General features: G+C 47.9%; 1 protein-coding gene across 1 annotated transcript in view; it reads right to left on the bottom strand.

The window, feature by feature from the left end:
• LOC112069404 (CD276 antigen-like) overlaps positions 1-21,071 on the bottom strand; it is a 75,697-nt gene that overhangs the window by 37,536 nt on the left and 17,090 nt on the right. The window contains 3 exon segments of the mRNA XM_024136739.2: positions 6,025-6,321; positions 9,764-10,114; positions 20,081-20,176. Coding sequence (XP_023992507.1) covers positions 6,025-6,321; positions 9,764-10,114; positions 20,081-20,176 — 744 coding nt within the window.

Here is a 21,071-nt window from a genome sequence, read left to right as displayed (position 1 = left end):
AGATGTCACAGTACTCCACAGTGTGGAGAGGAGAGGAGGACGTGCCCAATGTCATGCCATGGTGGCCTGGGACTGGGGCCGTGGACACTTATAGAGTCATGTACTGGTGATGGCTCCCCTGTGGTGAGGGGGAGGACAGGACAGGACCACACAGCAGGCCCAAGCCTACACACCCACACCGACTACCAGACAGCCACTCACAGCAGAGGTGGTCAGGCCGCAACGCTCCAACATTGTATTTTCAACTGCAGACATTAAATACATTTTGACATTCAGCCATAGCAAAGACCTTTTATGCCAAAAGGAGACAGTGAAGACGACAACAGTGAACAGGAACAGGAAGGCATCAATCAACACCAACACAATGAGAGGGAGCTCATTTTATCTCTGTGATTGTTGAGATACTATAAGAGCAATGCAGTGAGCAGGAACTGGCCCGGCCCTAATCCCTCATTCAACCCAACAATCCCTCAGAGCTGCAAACGGCAAGACTGAGAGCATGCCAAATAATACTGTGAAGCCATAATACAGGGATAAAACGTCCCCATGTTGAAGGCAAGGGAGGGAGAACATTCAAACAACTTAACAACTCAACATGGCAGTGACAGGAGCAAGTGGCCCCTGTTCAGAATCCTGAGAGGAAATAATGTGCTTCCAAAGACCTGAATTTGTTTTAGACTGCTCCCTCCATTACTCCATCTCTCTATTTGGTTGTTGTTGTGCTAGGGGGTCGTAATAAGATAGTGTGTATTCAGGGAGGGAGGGAGGTAAAGAGAGAGAGGGAGAGAGAGAGAGGGAGAGAGAGAGAGGGAGAGAGAGAAGAACCGTCTGTGCGTTTGGACAGTAATTAATACAGTGTTCCCCTCGCTGCTCTGCTGACAACGGATTCATTCATACTGCTGTTTTCCTCTTTTTCCAAAGGCTTCGTTAATTGCATTTAAATTAGCCCTGTAAAAAAGTTGAGCAGAGAACAAGGAGTAATACAGTGTTTTGTTTTTAGCTTGCTTTCGTTTGCTTACTTGTTTTTTTAGGCTTGCGTAAGCTTGGCAAGCAGGGCACTGGCAGGTACCAATTTAGACGGCAACATATGTCAGGAACAAGCACCCAGAACAGATAATAACACAGTCAGGGAAAAAGGGAAGAGGCACAAACGTAATGAAGGAAAAACACAGCAAAGCTTTATGCTGTCTGCTGCAAATGGAAAGGCTGTGCTAGGACTGCCCATTAGCACCTTTGTGACACTGTCTCTTCTGCCTATTAAGAGTAATGTTGGAGTGTGCATGGAGCTATTGAGGCGTGGATGTGAGTGTGAAAGGGAGCGAGGTGTAAAGTGTGTGTTTGAGAGAGAGGAAGAGAGAGAAACAGGGAGAGAGAGAACGTGAAAGAGAGAGAGAAACAGGGAGAGAGAAACAGTGAGAGAGAGAGAGAGAGAGGGAGAGGCTGAGAGAGAGGGAGAGCGAGAGAGAGAGAAACATGGAGAGCGAGAGAGAGAGAAAATGGGGGAGGGAGCGATAGAGAGGCTGAGAGAGAGAGAGAAACATGGAGAGCGAGAGAGAGAGAGTATTGTACTGTAATTCTGGTGGAGAGTTGGTTCTTTCGGAGCAGGGGATGCCTCCCATGTAGTTGATGGAGCTGGCCAATCCTCTGGAGAGCAGAGCAAAGCAGATTGGACGAGCTCAGCAGCACAGCTTGGGCGATCTCCCTCTGTCACCCTCCCTTCACCCATTTACATTACATTTACATTTGAGTCATTTAGCAGACGTTCCTATGCAGAGCAACGTAAGTGCATTCATCTTAAGATAGTTAGGTGGGACAACCACATATCTCAGTCATAGTAAGTCAGTTTCTTCTCAATAAAGTAGCTATCAGCAAAGTCAGAGCTAGTAGGGAAAAAGTCAAGTGAGAGTGTTAGTCCCTCCCTCCCTCCCTGTCAGTGACTCCATCTCCCTGCCTGCCTGTCAGGCCCTGGTGCCACGGCTCAGAGCTTAGCAAACACTCTCTGCTCTCGTCTCCATCTCCCTCTCTGTCATCAGCCCAAACCCCACTCCCCCTCTCTCCTCCCCTCTCTATCTCGATCTTATCCTGCTGCTGGTAGCTGCGAGTGCTGTGCCAGCAGTGGAGTCGGGCGGAGAGACAATGGTGCTCTCATCCGCTGAGCAGAGAGACAGAGGGCTTGGGCAGTGACAGGCCTAAACCCCCCCACCGCCACCACAGCCATACTGCCATCTCTCAGCTCCCACAGTAGGGATACATATCTAAAGCTCTGCGCTCTGCCAGCGGCGGTAAAAATGATATTAGTCAGACAGCATGTCCATAAAGCTCAAAGGGCATTATTCTTTTTTGAGGATAGCAAAGTGGCAGAGAGGGTGGGCAGGGAGGGGGAGCAGAGGTGGGATTTAGTCTGAGACTGAGCTGCTCAAACTGCCTCTGCTGCTTTCAGCCAGGAGGATGGTAGTATAGCCGAGCAGGCTGGGGAGGCAGAGGAGGGAGAGGAGGCTGAGGAGGGAGATGAGGGAGAGGAGGCTGAGGAGGCAGAGAGCGGGAGGAGGGGATGAGGGAGAGGAGGCTGAGGAGGGAGATGAGGGAGAGGAGGCTGAGGAGGCAGAGAGGAGGCTGAGGAGGGAGATGAGGAGAGGAGCTGGAGGAGGAGAGAGGAGGCTGAGGAGGAGATGAGAGGAGAGGAGGCTGAGAGGGAGAGAGGAGGCTGAGGAGGGAGATGAGGGAGAGGAGGCTGAGGAGGCAGATGAGAGAGAGAGGGCTCAGGATGAAAAGCCAACTGATATTTTCTCCTGAGGTGCTGACTTTCTGCACCCTCGACAACTACTGTGATTATATTATTTGACCATGCTGTCATTTATGAACATTTGAACATCTTGGCCATGTTCTGTTATAATCTCCACCCGGCCAGCCAGAAGAGGACTGGCCACCCCTCATAGCCTGGTTCCTCTCTAGGTTTCTTCCTAGGTTTTGGCCTTTCTAGGAGTTTTTCTAAGCCACCGTGCTTCTACACTTGCTTGCTTGCTGTTTGGGTTTTAGGCTGGGTTTCTGTACAGCACTTTTGATATCAGCTGATGTACGAAGGGCTATATAAATAAAATTTGATTTGATTTGAGGAGGCAGAGAGAGAGGGGAGGAGGAGGCAGCCTGCCAGCCTGCCTGGGTTCATACAAGGACTGCTGCAGCTGCTGCCTCTGTCTCGTCCATGGACGCTGGATGCCAGGCATCTCCTTTGTGTCTGTTCCAAGTTGGATCCTACTGTATCCTGCTGCTGAATCCAATCAATATCCTACTACCAACACACATTGTTGTCTCTCTCCCAACAGCTGTTGAACCAACACATGATACGGTCATTTAGGGCTCAAGCCTGACATGACCTCTTCTAACCTGCACRGAGATATTTCAGTTGTAAATGGCAGTATTGTGTATGRAGTATTTAGCCAGMCAGYTGTTGTGTCATGGGGGAGGTACTACTATTGACAGTGGTGCTAATGATGATGGCATGGTTCACAAGCATAACTTCTTAACCCATACCGTCTCAACACATGGCTTCACACGCGCCCCACACACCGTTCCGTACAGTTAGGGGTTCATTGTCTCCAAATTAACCTTGTCAAACTATTTCTTTTCCCAGAGGGAGAGTTGTATTACTATTGTAATTTTTCAATCAGAGATTGAGGAAAGTGTGAAATTTTTATGTGCTTGTTCTCTCTCCCCACTCTCTCTCCCTCCTTCTCTCCCTCCTTCTCTCTCTCTCTCTCTCTCTCTCCCTCCCTCCCTCCCTCCCTCCCCTATTGGGTGGGGAATAGTCCATTTGGAATCTTAAGCAGATTTCACCCCTCCCTATAATAGGATCCTCAGCCTGCCTCAGTCTGGTGTGCGGTGGGTGCAGTGCTGTGATTATCCAGTATATTTACTATATAAACTCTGCTGGGCACACACTCAGAACAGTTCTGCTAGGTCAAAATTAATTACAGAAGTTGTTAAGCATACAGCAGCTGTTGTAAACAAATGCAAATACATTTTCATATCAAACAAGCCCCTTGTATCCCGGCACACCAAAATAAATCTGCCACTTGTTTACTAACAAGTTAGGCCATCATCAAGCTGTGCTGGTTAGAGTGAGATAAATGAATATTCTCCAACTAGCCCCAGAGCACTCAGATCCTGGCCACTCCACGGCTTTAATCAAAAGCTTTGCAGCTTTGTCTCTGGGTTTGTTCCATCCTTTCTCTCTTTCCATCTCTCATTCTCTCTCTCATCCCTCGGCCTCTCTTTCTTCTTGGCTGGTCTATTCTCTTTCATAGGTTGCCTCTGTTATTCTCCGTAGCCTAGCCTGGTTTTTCTCTAGGATAGCTTCAGAGCGTGGGTAATTCCTTRKTTTCCACRGAGCTGAACAGATCACTTTTCGTTATCAGCYGMTTTCTGCGCTCGYCACAAACTGRCTCTCTMTGGAGAACAAAGGCTTTCCACTKGTCTAACAGAACAGGTGCTCTGCTGGGTTTCGGGTTGGATGAGGAACAACTGCTCAGTCTGAGAGGAACTCTTCCTTGACACACCGACTGACGAAGATCACAACCATACCTAGTTCTCAGTCCTTTCATACTGCTTCAGATCATCGCTCCTATGTCCATTTCCTCCTCTGCTCTGTCAGGATTCACCTCTATCTTCCCATCACCTCTATACATCTGGACCACTGAAATAACACCATGATCTGAACCAGTTCACCGCCTGAGGCAACGTCTAGAATGCCTTAGACAGGCACCTAATCAGCCTTACGTTCTCTCTCAACAGAGAGAGCATATCTATGCATATCTATGCATATCTATGTCCTTTACTAAAACCACAGATGAAATTGTCTCCAGTAGTTCCACTTTTCTAAAGTCTACTGCAACATGTAAACAGTAATCATACTATGGGCTTAACGGCAACACTTGTTGACTTCTTCATGTCATGTCTCTTCCTACTGTGGATTTAGCAACATTGTAATACCCCGGAGGCCTTGTCATGACTGTAGAGTGTGGAGCTGTGGAATAGGCCATCAGGCTCAGGGCCCTGCCGGCCCCAGCAGCACGGAAACAGCAGTCATTTCCCAGCCCAGCGGAGCAGCACTTACTGACCTGACACACACAGCACACAGACAAACACACACACACACTCCCTGACCTGGGCGTAGGGTGACCTCCCCCTCCCTAGCTCTGCTCCAGCAGGTCCCGGCCACCTCTTCTTATTTATGAGCCATTTCACACAGCACTGCTCCCATTAGAGAGCCAGCCTTGGCCCGTCAGACACACACTAAACACTCCAAACGATAAGCATTACATACACCAGTAAGGCAGCCCGGGGACAGGGGGTCGGGGACTGGGGATGGGACAGGGAAGACCCCAGGGCCACCACACAAAGCCACCACCCACACAGTCCAGGAAGAGATTACACCACTCACCCCAAAAGAGCAATGTAAACATATTGACCCACTTCCTGGTTGGCAGACATTGGCTGTAGCTTCAGCTGAGAGACAGGCTAGAGCTAGGAGTCTGCTCTGTAGGCTGTACAGCTGCTGCACCACCATTACTTCCACTTAGCTGTAATATTACTGTATATCCTTTATCACCTTCTAGCATTACCAAATGTCAGATGAGTAGTTATTTTTGTTTCATAGGAATCATCTGGGAAATAATTACCCACTGATGTGATTTAACGATGTGTGGAAACTGATGGTTAGGCTTATTGGAGCATAATTGAACATTTCATTATTTCCCTTCAGTTCTGTGGCGCTCTGAACAGCTAGCTGAATATTCAAGGCATAACATTTGACTGACGGATTGATTTCCAAATGCATACAAGACTTTAATAGGCAGCCGTGCTCCTGTGTGACTGAAAACAAGATTATCCTGAACTGGCAACATTAAAACACTGTGGGAAGTCTCTGAATGTTAGCCTGTTTACTTTCCAGAAAGTAGGCTAGGGCTTTTGTCAGGGAAGACAGACAGCAATGGGACACACAGATACACATAGACACACACACACCTGTGATGGTGACGGAGGCGTGGCCGTCCTCGCCCAATAATGGGTTGGTCAGTCTGCAGCTGTAAGTGCTATTGGGCTCCAGGGTGACAGTCAGGACACTGCGCATGCTGAACAGCCCCTCCTCATTGGCTACCAGGGAGGTGGTGACGTTGTCCGTCAGGTTGTGCCCGCCCCCGTCCTGCCACAGTACGTCAGCCTCAGGGTAGCCACCGTACGCCACGCAGGTCAGCGCCACCTTGTCACCCGGCCGCAGGTTAGAGTCCGGCTCCAGGGTCACCAGAGGCTTGGAYTAGGGGGCTGAGGGGGGAGAGAGGYGGGGACAAGAACAGACACACACAGAGTTTTAGCCAAGTCGCCAGAAACTTGGAGTAGGGGGCTGAAGGGGTAGGGGGGAGCAGAGACATACAGAGTTTTAGCCAGATTATCACCAGTGAGGGACACCCAGGGAATTGTTTGACATGATTCCCATTAAATTGTTAATTACATTTAGGGAGCTTAGCATAACATCGAGCTTAAGATCCCAGAGACATCATCTGCAGCATATCCTGGTGCTCCTCTCTGACGTCCTTCTACTCCTCCCTGGATAGAGCCACGGCTCTGAGCCAAGCCGCCTCACAATACAACGCAACCACCACAGCTTGGCCCGGCCCGGATGTGGGGCCTGGGGGAAATAGGCACGGCTCCGAGAATTTGGGACTGCTGTGCTCTGTTCAGGGGTTTGGCAGGAGGGGGCGGGCGGTGAGGAGGTGAGGGGGGTGAATCCTCAGCCTGGAATGAATTCACTGCTCTCCAATCCCCTGAGCTAAAACACAACCAGAGAGGTGGCGGGCAGAGAGAGGAGGCTGTATTCCCTGAGCCAATCATAACACAGCAAACAATGGGGAGGACAGGGAGGGAGAAGAAGGAGATTAAATAACTTCATGCGAGTTGCCTTTTGAAAAGTGGYCTCTCTCGCTCTCTCTCTCTCAGCACTAAGATGGAATGTCAGCCTGCCACTAACCTCTCTGGCTATCCATTTGACTGACAGGCAGATTTCCACAGAGACCCATCATTTTCTCAGAGCACTGTGGGTAGGGAGCTCTATGATGTTGACTGTAAATGCCAGCTAAAAATAATACTTCTACGAATTGAATGCATGAAAAGGGGACAATTTGTCACTGTTTGAGCTACTGTGTCATTGTTTATCTTTTCTCTACCCAGACTAGCCAGCCAAAAGGAAAACTGTTGAACGTTAACACTGCTTAATGCACATACATCCTTAGAGGAAAGGACCCATTTAACAACAAAACGTGGAAATTAGTGGTGAGGGAGGGAGGAGTTCACCAACACTGTGTGTGAAGCCATGAAGAATAATTATAAAGTGCAATCAGTTGTGATGATGGTCCTCTGATGGAAAAACCACCTTCATCACCGAGCTGTTAATAACAATCAATCTTCGCAGGAACTAATAATCAAAGCCAGTGATTGACCACAACCAGAGGACCACAATCAGGAAGTATCGACCAATCATGTTATCGTGCATCCCTGGCGGAACTAAGTGTTTCATGACCAATTTCTGTGTTGTGTTAGGCATCGATCCTAAAGGTCTCGCATGAAGAAGAAGAAGGGCCTGTGATGTGTGACCAAATTGCCCTCTAGTGGCCTCATGGGTGGAATTATTTAATCATTTAATAATTGATAAACATGAATAAAAAATTTAAAACGGAAATCTGGTGTTTCTATGTGAAACAGTTTTGTTATAATTCAGTCTTCTGTGATGTAAACTCAGCAAAAAAACAAACGTCCCTTTTTCAGGACCCTGTCTTTCAAAGATAATTGGTAAAAATCCAAATAACTTCACAGATCCTCATTGTAAAGTGTTTAAACACTGTTTCCCATGCTTGTTCAATGAACCATTAACAATTAATGAACATGCATCTGTGGAACGGTCATTAAGACACTAACAGCTTACAGACGGTAGGCAATTAAGGTCACAGTTATGAAAACTTAGGACACTAAAGAGGCCATTCTACTGACTCTGAAAAACACCAAAAGAAAGATGCCCAGGGTCCCTGCTCATCTGTGTGAACGTGCCTTAGGCATGCTGCAAGGAGGCATGAGGACTACAGATGTGGCCAGGGCACTAAATTGCAATGTCCGTACTGTAAGACGCCAAAGACAGCGCTACTGGGAGACAGGGCGGACAGCTGATCGTCCTCGCAGTGGCAGACCACGTGTAACAACACCTGCATAGGATCGGTACATCCGAACATCACACCTGAGGGACAGGTACAGGTTGGCAACAACAACTGCCCGAGTTACACCAGGAACGCACAATCCCTCCATCAGTGCTCAGACTGTCCGCAATAGGCTGAGAGAGGCTAGACTGAGGGCTTGTAGGCCTGTTGTAAGGCAGGTTCTCACCAGACATCACCGGCAACAACATCGCCTATGGGCACAAACCCACCGTCGCTGGACCAGATAGGACTGGCAAAAAGTGCTCTTCACTGACGAGTCACGGTTTTGCCTCACCATGGGTGATGGTCGGATTCGCGTTTATCTTCAAAGGAATGAGCGTTACACCGAGGCCTGTACTCTGGAGCGGGATCGATTTGGAGGTGGAGGGTCCGTCACGGTCTGGGGCGTTGTGTCACAGCATCCTCGGACTGAGCTTGTTGTCATTGCAGGCAATTTCAATGCTGTGCGTTACAGGGAAGAAATCCTCCTCATGTGGCACCATTCCTGCAGGCTCATCCTGACATGACCCTCCAGCATGACAATGCCACCAGCCATACTGCTCATTCTGTGCGTGATTTCCTGCAAGACAGGAATGTCAGTGTTCTGCCATGGCCAGCGAAGAGCCCAGATCTCAATCCCATGGAGCACGTCTGGGACCTATTGGATCGGAGGGTGAGGGCTAGGGCCATTCCCCCCAGKAATGTCCGGGAACTTGCAGGTGCCTTGGTGGAAGAGTGGGGTAACATCTCACAGCAAGAACTGGCAAATCTGGTGCAGTCCATGAGGAGGAGATGTACTGCAGTACTTAATGCAGCTAGTGGCCACACCAGATACTGACTGTAACTTTTGATTTTGACCCCCCCTTTGTTCACGGACACATTATTCAATTTCTGTTAGTCACATGTCGGTGGAACTTGTTCATCGTTTGTCTCAGTTGTTGAATCTTGTTATGTTCATACAAATATTCACACATGTTAAGTTTGCTGGAAATAAACGCAGTTGACAGTGAGAGGACGTTTCTTTTTTGCTGAGTTTATATAAAGTGTAATATTGGGATGCAAACTAAAAATGTAATACATTTCAACTCTATATCTGACATGGTACAAGTGTCTTCTTTTTTTTGTTGCTGCCGATAACCATGAGTGAGAGGTGTATACTTTTGTTTCAAAGTAGATTTGTTTAAGACTACCAAGAAACACTCTGTGTGACCCTGATTTATCCCACTGCAGTAAAAGGTTAAAGAGGGGATTCTACTTCCTCTATGTGAAGCCCTTGAGGTGTCTCCTTCTCCTCACCTCCTTTTCAACCGTATTGGAGGAGACGATCCAAGGTCCTCTGATCTTCTTCTCCAATGTGTTTTGAGACAGGATTCGAGGAAAAATGTATCGCGAAAGATGTGGTAGCTATAGGCCAAGCATTGGTCCAGCTTTCCCAGTCTGAGGTCGTTATTGTAAAACTTAAAAGAGAATGTGTTCTCAATGACTTACCTAGTTGAATAAAGGTAATAAATGAACAGACTCACCTGCTACCTGGAGCAGTAGGGCTGCACTGCCGTAGGCCTCCACCCTGACGAAGCAGGTGTAGCTACCCTCATCGGCCACCCGGACCCCTCTCAAGAGGAGCGAAGCGTTGCCCGCGCCCAGCTGAGAGGGGTACAGGCTGGTGCGGTTGGCGTAGCGCTCTCCCTGGTCTGCCAGCTGGTCCTGGCTGGCCCAGTAGCTGTGCACACTGCGCTTGGTGTCCGTCAGCTGCCAGAAGACACTGAGGTCAGACAGGTTGAAGGGAGAGGCGTGGCTGAAGGAACAGTTGAGGGTGGTGTCCATGCCATACAGCGCCACCACTGGCAGCTCTGGGACATGCACTTCCAGGACAGCTAGATAGGAGAGAGAGGAGAGTATGTCAATAACAGAAAACATAGACCTGTGTGTTTAGCCYTGTAGTGGAGAGAGATGTCGAAATAAGCTTTAGGGAGATGAATGAACTGCAATAAAGATGTAGCTCCTAAATATCCACTTGGAGACAGTGGTGAGTTAATAATCTAGARAGTGGTCTGTCTGGTGAGAAAGAACGCTCTCCATCTCTCTCCAGAGTGTACTGTCTCCCTCAACACAACACGGGGCTAAGCTGCTCAATGGTGAGTGTGATTTGTTTTGTTTTAAAGCGGAAACCCTCCTTAAGGCATCTGATCTCCACATTGCTTGTCTAGACTAGACTCTTCTCTCCTCTTCTCTCCTCTCCTTTCTTTTCCTTTCCTTTCCTTTCCTCTTTTCTTCTCTTCTCTCCTCTCCTCCCCTCCCATGTCCTCTCTGCAGCCAAAAGCAGGCTTTGCATAATCATTCTGGCTTAGTAGCCATCTCAGACACCACAGAGAGAGGAGGCTACAGCTAAACCATTCACAATTTATTCCTCTCTCCACTTCTACAGGTCTGATTGTGTGATGAACATCAGGACAGAAAAAGCCATTCCAACCCCTGAAATCCCCCTGAATCTAGTGTGATGCATCCTGTACTCGACTGCTGCTATTCATTATGAGAACCTCTTCTGTACTCATGTCTTTCAGATTTAATAACAATCACACACTTRTGCATGAAATAGTTGTGATTGAGGTGTAACAATTGATTTCCCAATTATCAAACAACAAACAAACAACACTTTCATCCAAGTGCAATCCGTAGATGAGGACGCTCAGTCAAGGCAAAGATATTTTGGTAGACACATAGCCAAACCTCACAGGGGACCACACATTCACCAATATCCCCCTGCTAATCTATAGGCACACTGCCACCTGCTGGATCTTCATGTAACTACAGGCCAGAGGAAAACAGGGCAAAGTAGACAATTTGCCAACACCTCAACATCCAAAAATATACCATCCACCACATCCAGAAAACCATGGAAACAAGCCCCAGTAACTAACAAACACAAGAATGTCATTCTAGGTGATGCACTACAGTTCCTCCCAACCCCTGTGAAAATCACAAAGCAGCTTTTTAATTTACACACAGTGGTGTGATGTTTTTCTATAGCCCCATAATGTGACTACACTTCCTCTGCCGTGCCACAGCACAGTCGACAATCCAATCCAGTAATRATGGCATACCATTACAGTAGCAGGGTTTATTGTAGGGCTGTATGGCAGTCTACCAGACTAACGTTCTACTAGTTTGTGTGCGTGTGTGTTTTTGTAGTGCTTTCTGGGTTAATGAATAGGCAACAGGCACTTTGGTAGGACTGGAGCGGAAGTGACGGTCCCCACAGAGGCATGCACACAGAGGAGGGAGGAGACACAGCAATTAGATCACTCCCAGAGCAGACCGGAATGACTCACTCCAATGGGTTCAGAGGAGAGAGAGGAGGGAGAGAGAGGTGAGAGGGAGGTAGGGGGAGAGAATGGGAGAGGGGAGAGARGAGGAGAGAGGGCAGAGAGGGGGAACATGATGGAAGAGAGGGGAGAGGAAGGAGAGTGAGAGGGCAGCTTTGAGCGTGCACTTAAAGATAATATCAGGAAACAAGCCAGGAGGGGAGAGCACTGCAGCCAGTCGCTAATCCCCTAAACTCAGGACAGGCGGCCAGTCAGGGAAGAGATAGGTACTCATCCCTCTTCTCCTTTAATCTCTTTCTCCCTCTAACCAGTGACCCTTTCCTGGTGCCGGTTCTGGTAAGGGTGCAGCAGGACATTGGGCAGCATGTAACAACTGGACAGACATTCACAGACAGACTGAGAGCAGCAGGAGAGCACAGCGTTTCACACCCACTTCACTGCACCCAGGGGGGAGGGGCTTTTAGCTCTGACGTCATGGAAACTGGTGAGTAGCATCTTGATGTCCTATTCCTTCAGAGGTGAAACACGGGTTGGGCAAACTGGTATTGTTTCTGCTTTTTAACTTCTAGATATCTCCAACAAACACAACACAGTTAGCACAAATACTGTAGTATTTGTGATAACTGCTTTGGGGGCGGCAGGCAGCCTAGTGGTTAGAGCGTTAGGCCAGTAACCGAAGGTAGTTGGATCAAATCCCCGAGCTGACAAGGTAAAAATCTGTCGTTCTGCCCCTGAGCAAGGCAGTTAACCACTGTTCCCAGTAGGCCGTCATTGTAAATAAGAATTTGTTCTTAACTAACTTGCCTATTTAAATAAAACCATTTGGTCTAGTAGGTTGTGGTTGAAAAAGTGTATTGTGAGAGGTGTGGTCTCCCTATTTGAGCGAGGAGGGTTAAGGGCTCTCCCCGGCCCCTGAGAGGCGATAAAGAGATGCTCAGAGCAGAGAGTGGTGGAGGGAGGGACGGCAGGGCAGATTTACACCCTGCCACTTTGTGTTTATGGGCCCGGCTCTGTTTGAGTGCCTGTGAGAGAGACAGAGCCGTGCACTTTCACAGCCGACATGAAATAACTCATTAAAGCCCTGTGAGCGCTGGCTGGCACTCTTCCCTCAGAGCGGAGCGCCAGGCAGGCAGGGAGAAAGGAGGGCAGACATACAGACAGGGAGGAAGAGGCAGGTAGGCAAGCAAGCTAGCAATGGCCCTGTTGGATATTTACATCACTCACTCCCTCATCCCCTCCGCCCCCTAATCCCTGGGCTGTCTCTTCAACCCCTTCCTCAAGCTCAAATAACAGTGATGCTGTCACTGGGCCCTGGCTAGCCTAGTGCTAAGCTCACCAGTACAGATGCAGCTCAGAGAGTATGGTGGGTAAAAATCTAACACAGTTCCATATCAGGATAGTAGTGTTTCAGCACTTTTATTTCAAAAATATTTTTCACATGGCTCTCTCTCATCCCTCTGCAGCAGACATACGGTGAGCAATATGTTTGGACCATGGAATCACAATAAAATCACAGTATTGAATCGCAATACATATAGAATCGTGAGAATCGCAATACATATCGTATTGGCACCTAAGTATCGAGATAATATCGTATCGTGAGGTCCCTGGCAATTCCCAGCCCTACTCGAGAGCCACACGGAACTTGTGAGCTTAGATGAATAGTTCGCTGCACGGATATCCCTGCTAGTACAGATTAGCCCCGCTAGTGCTAAACTAAAGCTAATACAGATGAGTGGAGCAGAGGGAATGAGGGGCCTGCTGAGTATAAGCAATGGCAGCATGGCAGGCAGCAGGCTGACAGGGGCTGGGAGGAGAACCACAGGCTTCATACATAGGCAGCTGACAAGGTGACACAACATGGCTCTTGGTAAACAAATTCCTTAGCCACAGCACAGTGACATCTCACCTCCGTCCTCCAGCACGCAGGCAGGTGCACACACAAACACACACACACACACACACACACACACACACACACACCACACACACACACACCACACCACACACACACACACACACACACACACACACACACACCAACACACACACACACAACACACACACACACAACACCACACCACACAGCCAGGCATACGCACGCACCCATGCACACACACACACACACACATTCACAAGCAGAAGGGCATTGTTATTCAGCTCAGTCCTGGCTCCTGACAGCTCCACAGCACTGTGAGAGTCAGTCTGAGACACAGGGCATTCTGACACTACAACATCCACTGTCATAGTACTGACGTCACCAAACAGACAGGTCCCAATCACCGTGTTCAGTGAACACCTTACATACACACCTACACGCAGGACACACCAACACATTAACATCTCACTCTGCTTGCGATCACTAAGTTGAAATTTCACTCAGTTCAATAGAATGTACCCCCGTATCCACATCTAGGAGAATGCAACACATTGCCTACACATTCAGTGTTGATGTGCCATTCAGCTGACCCTGGTCAGTGGGACACAACCCTAAACAGAAATACCTAAACCCGTAATAACCGGATCCCTTTAACAACCTGGGCTGTTAAACACAAGGGCTTCAATAAGACCACAACTTCCATCTCCCTCCAGCTCCTGATGCAATAACCCACACTGCTCAATAACCCTGGTTCATAACTGCTTCTCCAATAAAGGGGCGGCAGGTAGCCTAGTGGTTATAACATTAGGCCAGTAACTGAAAGGTTGCTGGATCAAATCCCCGAGCTGACAAGGTAAAAATATGTTGTGCTGCCCCCGAACAAGGCAGTTAGTAGGCTGTCATTGTAAATAAAAATGTGTTCTTAACTGACTTGCCTAGTTACATTTCAAAAATAGTGAACTGTGCTTCATAACATTGAACAGCACATAGGTTATCACCTACTAGGCCAGTAGGCACCTTACACAGAGGTTAAATTACCCCTGCTCGATAACAGATGGCAGAGCTACCAGTACTACTGTTCATTAGAAGATGTTAGGTACACATGTTCAGAGATATGGTAAAGCCCCTTTGTCGAACACGGCATAAAGGAACAGCCATGATAAGAGTGCACAGACACACATACACTGGAAGGCAAATTGCGGCGGTAATATTGACTTAACTAAGTAAACACACACAGGCAGTGTAGTTAGTGTTCTGTCTGGCTAAGTAGTGAGCTGCTTCAAAAGCTGTGGCAATAATGCCCCCATCGGGTGGTCAGAAGTACTGCAGCTCCAGACATGTTGGTCTTTACACGAATGGCCCACCGGAATATCTAACGAACAGGAAGTTCTCAGATGCTTAGTGGCCTTTCACAACAGCTATTCTTTCAGTCAATGTCGTTGTTCAAACACGCCAACTAAAGCCTTTCTTCAAAGCGTTTCCAAGCCCAAAACCTTTCAAATACGTCCAGGGGAACACAAATAAAAAGCTACATTGAGAAATGTAGTAGTATTTTATACGTGGTCAGCGTAACACTGCTGGGAATTATCCCTCACGACACATAGGGAATCTATTCTAAACCTGAGCCTTTCCTCCCCTCCTGAAAGAGAGACACAAAATGGAGGGGATTATGTAGGTCTCTGAGCCTTGAATAATGGGGTCACTCATGACATTTACCAATTTAACACTGTCTCCCCATATCTGGGCTACAGTCATCATAGTGTGAAAGCCATCTCTGTCTGTGAGAGATATATGAGGTGCAGATAGCTAGTGGAGCAGACAGGAGCTCAGGTTGCTTATTTTCAGCAACGTAATAAATCAAGATGCACCACACTTCCTTTCTCCTGACTCTGTCTGTCTCTCTCTCTTTCTCCCTCTCTCTCCCTCTCTCATTTGTCGTTTATGCTCTCTCCATCTTCTTCTCTCCACAGACAGGGCGGGCGGGTGCTTTATCAGGGGGAGCTGGTCTCATATCCCGTCAATAAGCTGTTAATGGGCTCTGACAGGCAGATAATGGGGGGCCAGTTGCAGAGGAGCTGCCTGGGAGATAAGGACAAGCCTAACCTTCCTCCACCACCTGCCTGAGAGAGAAGAGAGAGAACACAACCTGGGATGAGTATGAGGAGCGAGCCATAGGAGCAAATCCATCCCAGCAGGAGAGGGGGTGGGGTGGATTTGAGTTTGTGCAGCTTAATCCAAATGACTGGGGTTAAGGTGAGCCTATACGCTATGCATACGATTACAGAAAAGCCAAGCTAAGTTGATCAGAAAGCAAAACTGTATTATTGTAGGGGTGGCAAATGTTTGGGTTCTAATCCCTCAGATAGACAAGTGTTTGACACCTGCTGGCCCTGGTAATAACCAAAGCCATGTCTGGGAGGGCAGAGTCTTTGCTCAAATCACAGGCTGCAATTTTGTTCTGCCTTATGAAGGGGTCGGGGAGCAGTGGATGTCTACATTAATGCAGGGGGTTAAGAGGTTAAAGGCTCAGTGGCTGGGGCTGTGTGTCTGGATGTTAACCTGAGCCTGTCTCCTCCTGAGACATTGTGACCTCACTCAGGGCCCTGTAACCATGGCAACACCTGACCCCGCCTCTCCCGAGACACAGTGACCTCACTCAGGGCACTGTAACCATGGAAACACCTGACCCCGCCTCTCCTGAGACACAGTGACCTCACTCAGGGCCCTGTAACCATAGAAGCACCCGGTAACTGTGGTAACAACCTGTAGGTAAGTGTCTCCTCTCTCTGTGTGTCAGGCAGGGAAGCTTCTTACTCAGCACCAAGCAATGATGCTGCTTTACAGGCACAGATCAGAGCTGTGGTGGTGGGTCATTCATCCTGTTCATCACAGCCCACTAAACACAAAGATATTTGGCTCCAGGCCCCAGCAGCCCCCAGGCCCCGCTCAGCGCTCACCACGCAGAACTGCAATCTCGGCACGTTACGCGCATCAATGTTTAAGCGATCCCACAAGATAGCTTTTTTAGGACTTGTTCAAATAATCATGAGGTGCTTGATGGGTAATGCACTCTGTTTAAATGGCTAGGCTACAGTGCAGAGTGAGCGGGGAGAGAAAGGGAGGGGCCAGCAGCTCAGTGCAGTAGCCAACCTGCTAGTAGACTGACTGGGCATTATGTATGCATCGCAGCGGAAGCAATCTTTGTCGAGCCTGTCCTCGATTGTTTTTAAAAGGATACTTCACTGGCCACAATCAAATTAGCAAGAACATCACTGATACGGGGTAATAACCCGAAATTGAATTTCTGCGCGGGCCAAAGAGTCCCCTCTCTACAGAATCAATTGCTGTGAAGAGAAAAGGAGGACAGGGAGAGGGCATTCCTAGTTAGCAGACCTCAAAGGGTACACCAGAGATGCGGGCGTGAGCAGGCTATTTACACGCTTCAAGGCCTTGCCATAACGTCTGCCGCTCTCTGACTGCCACACTAGATGTGATCTATTCAATTATGCTAATTAATTAGAACTACCTCCCAGCTCTCGTCATTAAAACTGAATCCAGGTCAGCTTGCCATTTTTGCATTTGCATGAKTACAATTTCCCTTTTAACGTGGAGATGCTAAGAGCGGGCAGGTGGGCGCAAGCAGCAGCAAATGGCAGAGGCCTGGCAGGCTGGTGGCAGTGCTGACAGAACAGAGAGCATGACAACAAGCAATTAGCCAGACAGCATCCTGTTAATGCTTCTGCTTTACACTACTAGCTCTACTGCCTCTCAGCTGCTAATGCTGCTTATGGAGCCTGGATACTAGGCCTACTTACTGTAGTGGTGCTGCTGCTGGTGCTTGCCTGTTACCTCAGAACAACTCCACTGAGAGTACTGCTTCTAGTCTAGTGCAATTCATGGTTATTAACGGCCTCCAACTCAATCATCAAGTTTGCAGATGACAGTGGTAGGCTTGATAACCAAAAAATGACGAGACAGCCTACAGGTAGGAGGTGAGGACCCTCGGAGTCTGGCTCAGGAAAATAACCTCTCACTTAATGTCAGCAAAACAAAAGAGATGATCGTGGACTTCAGGAAACAGCAAAGGGAGCACCCCTCATCCACATCGACGGGACAGCAGTGGAGGTGGAAAGTTTTAAGTTCCTCTGTGTAAATATCACCGACAAACTGAAACGGTCCATGCACACAGACAGTGTGGTGAAGAAGGCGCAACAGCGCCTCTTCAACCTCCTGAGGCTGCAAAAATGTGGCTGTCACCGAAAACCCTCACTAAGTTTTACAGGTGCCAAATTGAGAGCATCCTGTCGGACTGTTTCACCGCCTGGTACGGCAACTGCACCGCCCACAACCGCAGGGCTCTCCAAAGGGTGGTGCAGTCTGCGCAATGCATCACCGGGGGCAAACTACCTGCCTTCCAGGACACCTACAACACCCGATGTCACAGGAAGGCCCAAGCCACTGCCTGTTCACCCCGCTTCCATCCAGAAGGCGAGGTCAGCACAGGTGCATCAAAGCTGGGACAGAGAGCCATCAGATTGTTAAACACCCACCACTAGCACAGAGAGGTGGCTGCCTACCTACAGACTTGATATCATTGGCCACTTTAATAAATGGAACACTTGCCACTTTAAGAATGTTTACATATCTCGCATTACTGATCTCATATGTCTATACAGTATACTGTATCCTTCACTATCTATTCTAAACTATCTATTGCATCTTAGCAGCTCTGTCACTGCTAGATATTACCTGTTAGACACTGCTGCACTGTCGGATCTAGAAGCATAAACATTTCGCTACACTCGCAATACCATCTGCTAACCATGTGTATGTGACCAATACAATTTGATTTGATTTGCATTAAAAGTACACTAAGTATAGCAAACATTAGGGACACCTTGTTTCCCAAATCGTCGGGGCATTGACTCTACAAGGTGTCGAAAGTGCTCCACAGGGATGCTGGCCCATGTTGACTCCAATGCTTCCCACAGTTGTGTCAAGTTGGCTGGATGTCCTTTGGGTGGTGGACCATTCTTGATACACAGGAAACCCAGCAGCGTTGCAGTTCTTGACACAAACCGGTGCGCCTGGCACCTACTACCATATCCCGTTCAAAGGCACTTACATTTTGTGTCTTGCCCATTCACCCTCTGAATGGCACACATACACAATCTATGTCTCAATTGTCTCAAGGCTTAAAAATCCTTCTTTAATCAGTCTCCTACCCTTCATCTACACTGATTGAAGTGGATTTAGAAGTGACATCAATAAGGGATCATAGCTTTCACCTGGTCAGTTTATGTCATGTATACTCAGTGTATATGTATACTGAAACAAAGAAACCTGTCACCGCCACATTAAGCAACAATTCCATTGGGGACGAGTCCCTCTGCAGAAGAACTGACAACAGCTGTGCTAAGCAACATTTTCTTATTTTACGCACCAAGACAATGTTACACACCAACAGCTTAGACGGGGACTCTACCTCTGTACTCAACTAGAGGTTGTCTTGGGAGAGTGCAGCGGCAATGTGGCAGCCTCAGAGTGTAATCCTGTGTGGAGATAGGGGTATTTAATGGTGCAGCACAGGAGTGACACTGATACGGTTATTTAATGGCGGAGTAGAGGAGAGACACTGTAGAAGACAAGTGGGATTAGCAAGGGCCTATAATCCTAATCAGAGACCTACTGGAGACAACAGGCCCAGAGGACCCCAGGTCTCACACACAGATACAGACACACACACACCAGCACATACACACGTGCACACCCACTCACTATTTCCACATGACAGCCTGTCTCTATCGACAGACTTTCAAAGCACATGACTTAGTGTATGAACTAAAACACGCTGTACAGTGTTACCTAATACTGTAAATCCTTAATTCAACAGTAAATTCCAGTAAGTAAATAAAGGACAATCATATAGTTTGTGAGGCAAAAACATTATTAACTACAACTTAAAGAGATACACAGAATCTGTCCGAGACGCCTTCCCTCCCTCCCAGTGAGAGGGCCGAGGCAGCAACCACAGCCAGTAATGAGCAGGCCAGAGACCCATTAAGCTGGAACAGTACTAGGCCCTAATGAAGCCCTGCTCCTAGCTCTCTCACTCTCAGAGTCTCTGTCTGACTGCTGACTCCAGCACACTGCCCTGAGCACTACAACAACCCTGCTGCCTAGTGCCCAGGCTACACCAACCACAACTCCCCCTTACTGGAACATGAGAGGCTGACTCCCCCACCACACTCTCTGACTCACTGGAGAAAAACGACACTCTTTGCAAGTCTCTTCTCAGGCAGGACCTCACCATACTAACTCCCCCAGGGCTCCAATCCAGCTCTGGCTAGAGAAGGACAAACCTAACCAATTTTCCTGTCCAAATCTAACTTTCCGTCTGTTAAGTCATAACGTTCCAAATGTTCCCATTCTGTAAGGTTTTCATTGTCTTTACTTTTTTGCACTGTTAAGGATATTCATTTGAGCTGTTGTTTTGTCTTCCTTGTAATTTATTTGAAGGGAATGACTAAAACCCCTGTTGGGCGTATTGTTTAGATGGCGGTGGAATTACACTTGGTGGTAGCTTTGATCTCTGGGTAATGGCGGGCTGGGGAGGGGGACAGGGGGACACCACCCACCGAGAGCTTGCACAGCAAGCAGAGTGGGCAGCAGGAGGGATAGCATGGTCTTCCTGGGGGTCTCGGTAGCGCGGGTCAGCCTCGTCAGACACAGCACTGTGGAAACAAACACAGAGACATGATCTGATTCACTCTGGCCCAATTAATTTAAATATAACATTTCAGACAAGAAATCATCAAAAGAAAGACAGGGGAGTGCAAACAGCTACCGCCCATGTCAACTAAATCAAATGTCAACATTAAACCAGCTGTGGGAAATCCTGCAAGAGAGAGGGAAAGAGAGAGAGAAAGAGAAATAAAATAGAGAGAGGAGAGTGAGGGAGAGAGAGAGAGAAAGAGAGAGAGAGCTGGATTGTGACCTGTTGCCACAAGAAAAGTGCAACCATTGAAGAACAAACATCATTGTAAATACAACCCATATTTATGTTTATTTATTTTCTCTTTTGAACTTGAACTATTTGGACATAATATGACATTTGAAATGTGTTTATTATTTTGAACTTTTGTGAGTGTAATGTTTACTGTTAATTTGTATTGTTTATTTCACTTTTGTTTATTATCTACTTCACTTGCTTTGGCAATGTTAACATATGTTTCCCATGCCAATAAAGCCCATAAATTGAAATTGAAATGGAATTGATAGAGAGGGAGAGAGAGATAGGGAGAGAAATATGGAAGAGAGAGAGAGAGAGTAAGAGAGCCGTACACAGTACTAGGCATTTCTTTCAGGTCATTAGAGCTGAGTGAAGGGAACTTCCATTCTGACAGGAAACAGCCGAGTTATTCGTCTAGTGGCTTCAGGACGCCCACCAGTGGGAAAACATTAGAACTCTACTGACTCCTACCACACAAAACTGTCTCCTGTCTTCCACCACTCTATTGGTGGGAGACGGCAGAGACACTGTGTGTGTGTGTGTGTGTGTGTGTGTGTGTGTGTGTGTGTGTGTGTGTGTGTGTGTGTGTGTGTGTGTGTGTGTGTGTGTGTGTGTGT

The sequence above is a fragment of the Salvelinus sp. IW2-2015 genome, unplaced genomic scaffold (genome assembly GCF_002910315.2).
Source record: "Salvelinus sp. IW2-2015 unplaced genomic scaffold, ASM291031v2 Un_scaffold1002, whole genome shotgun sequence".
NCBI lineage: Eukaryota > Metazoa > Chordata > Actinopteri > Salmoniformes > Salmonidae > Salvelinus > Salvelinus sp. IW2-2015.
Note: the sequence above shows the minus strand (reverse complement) of the source record. Positions and strands in the feature narration are given on the sequence as shown.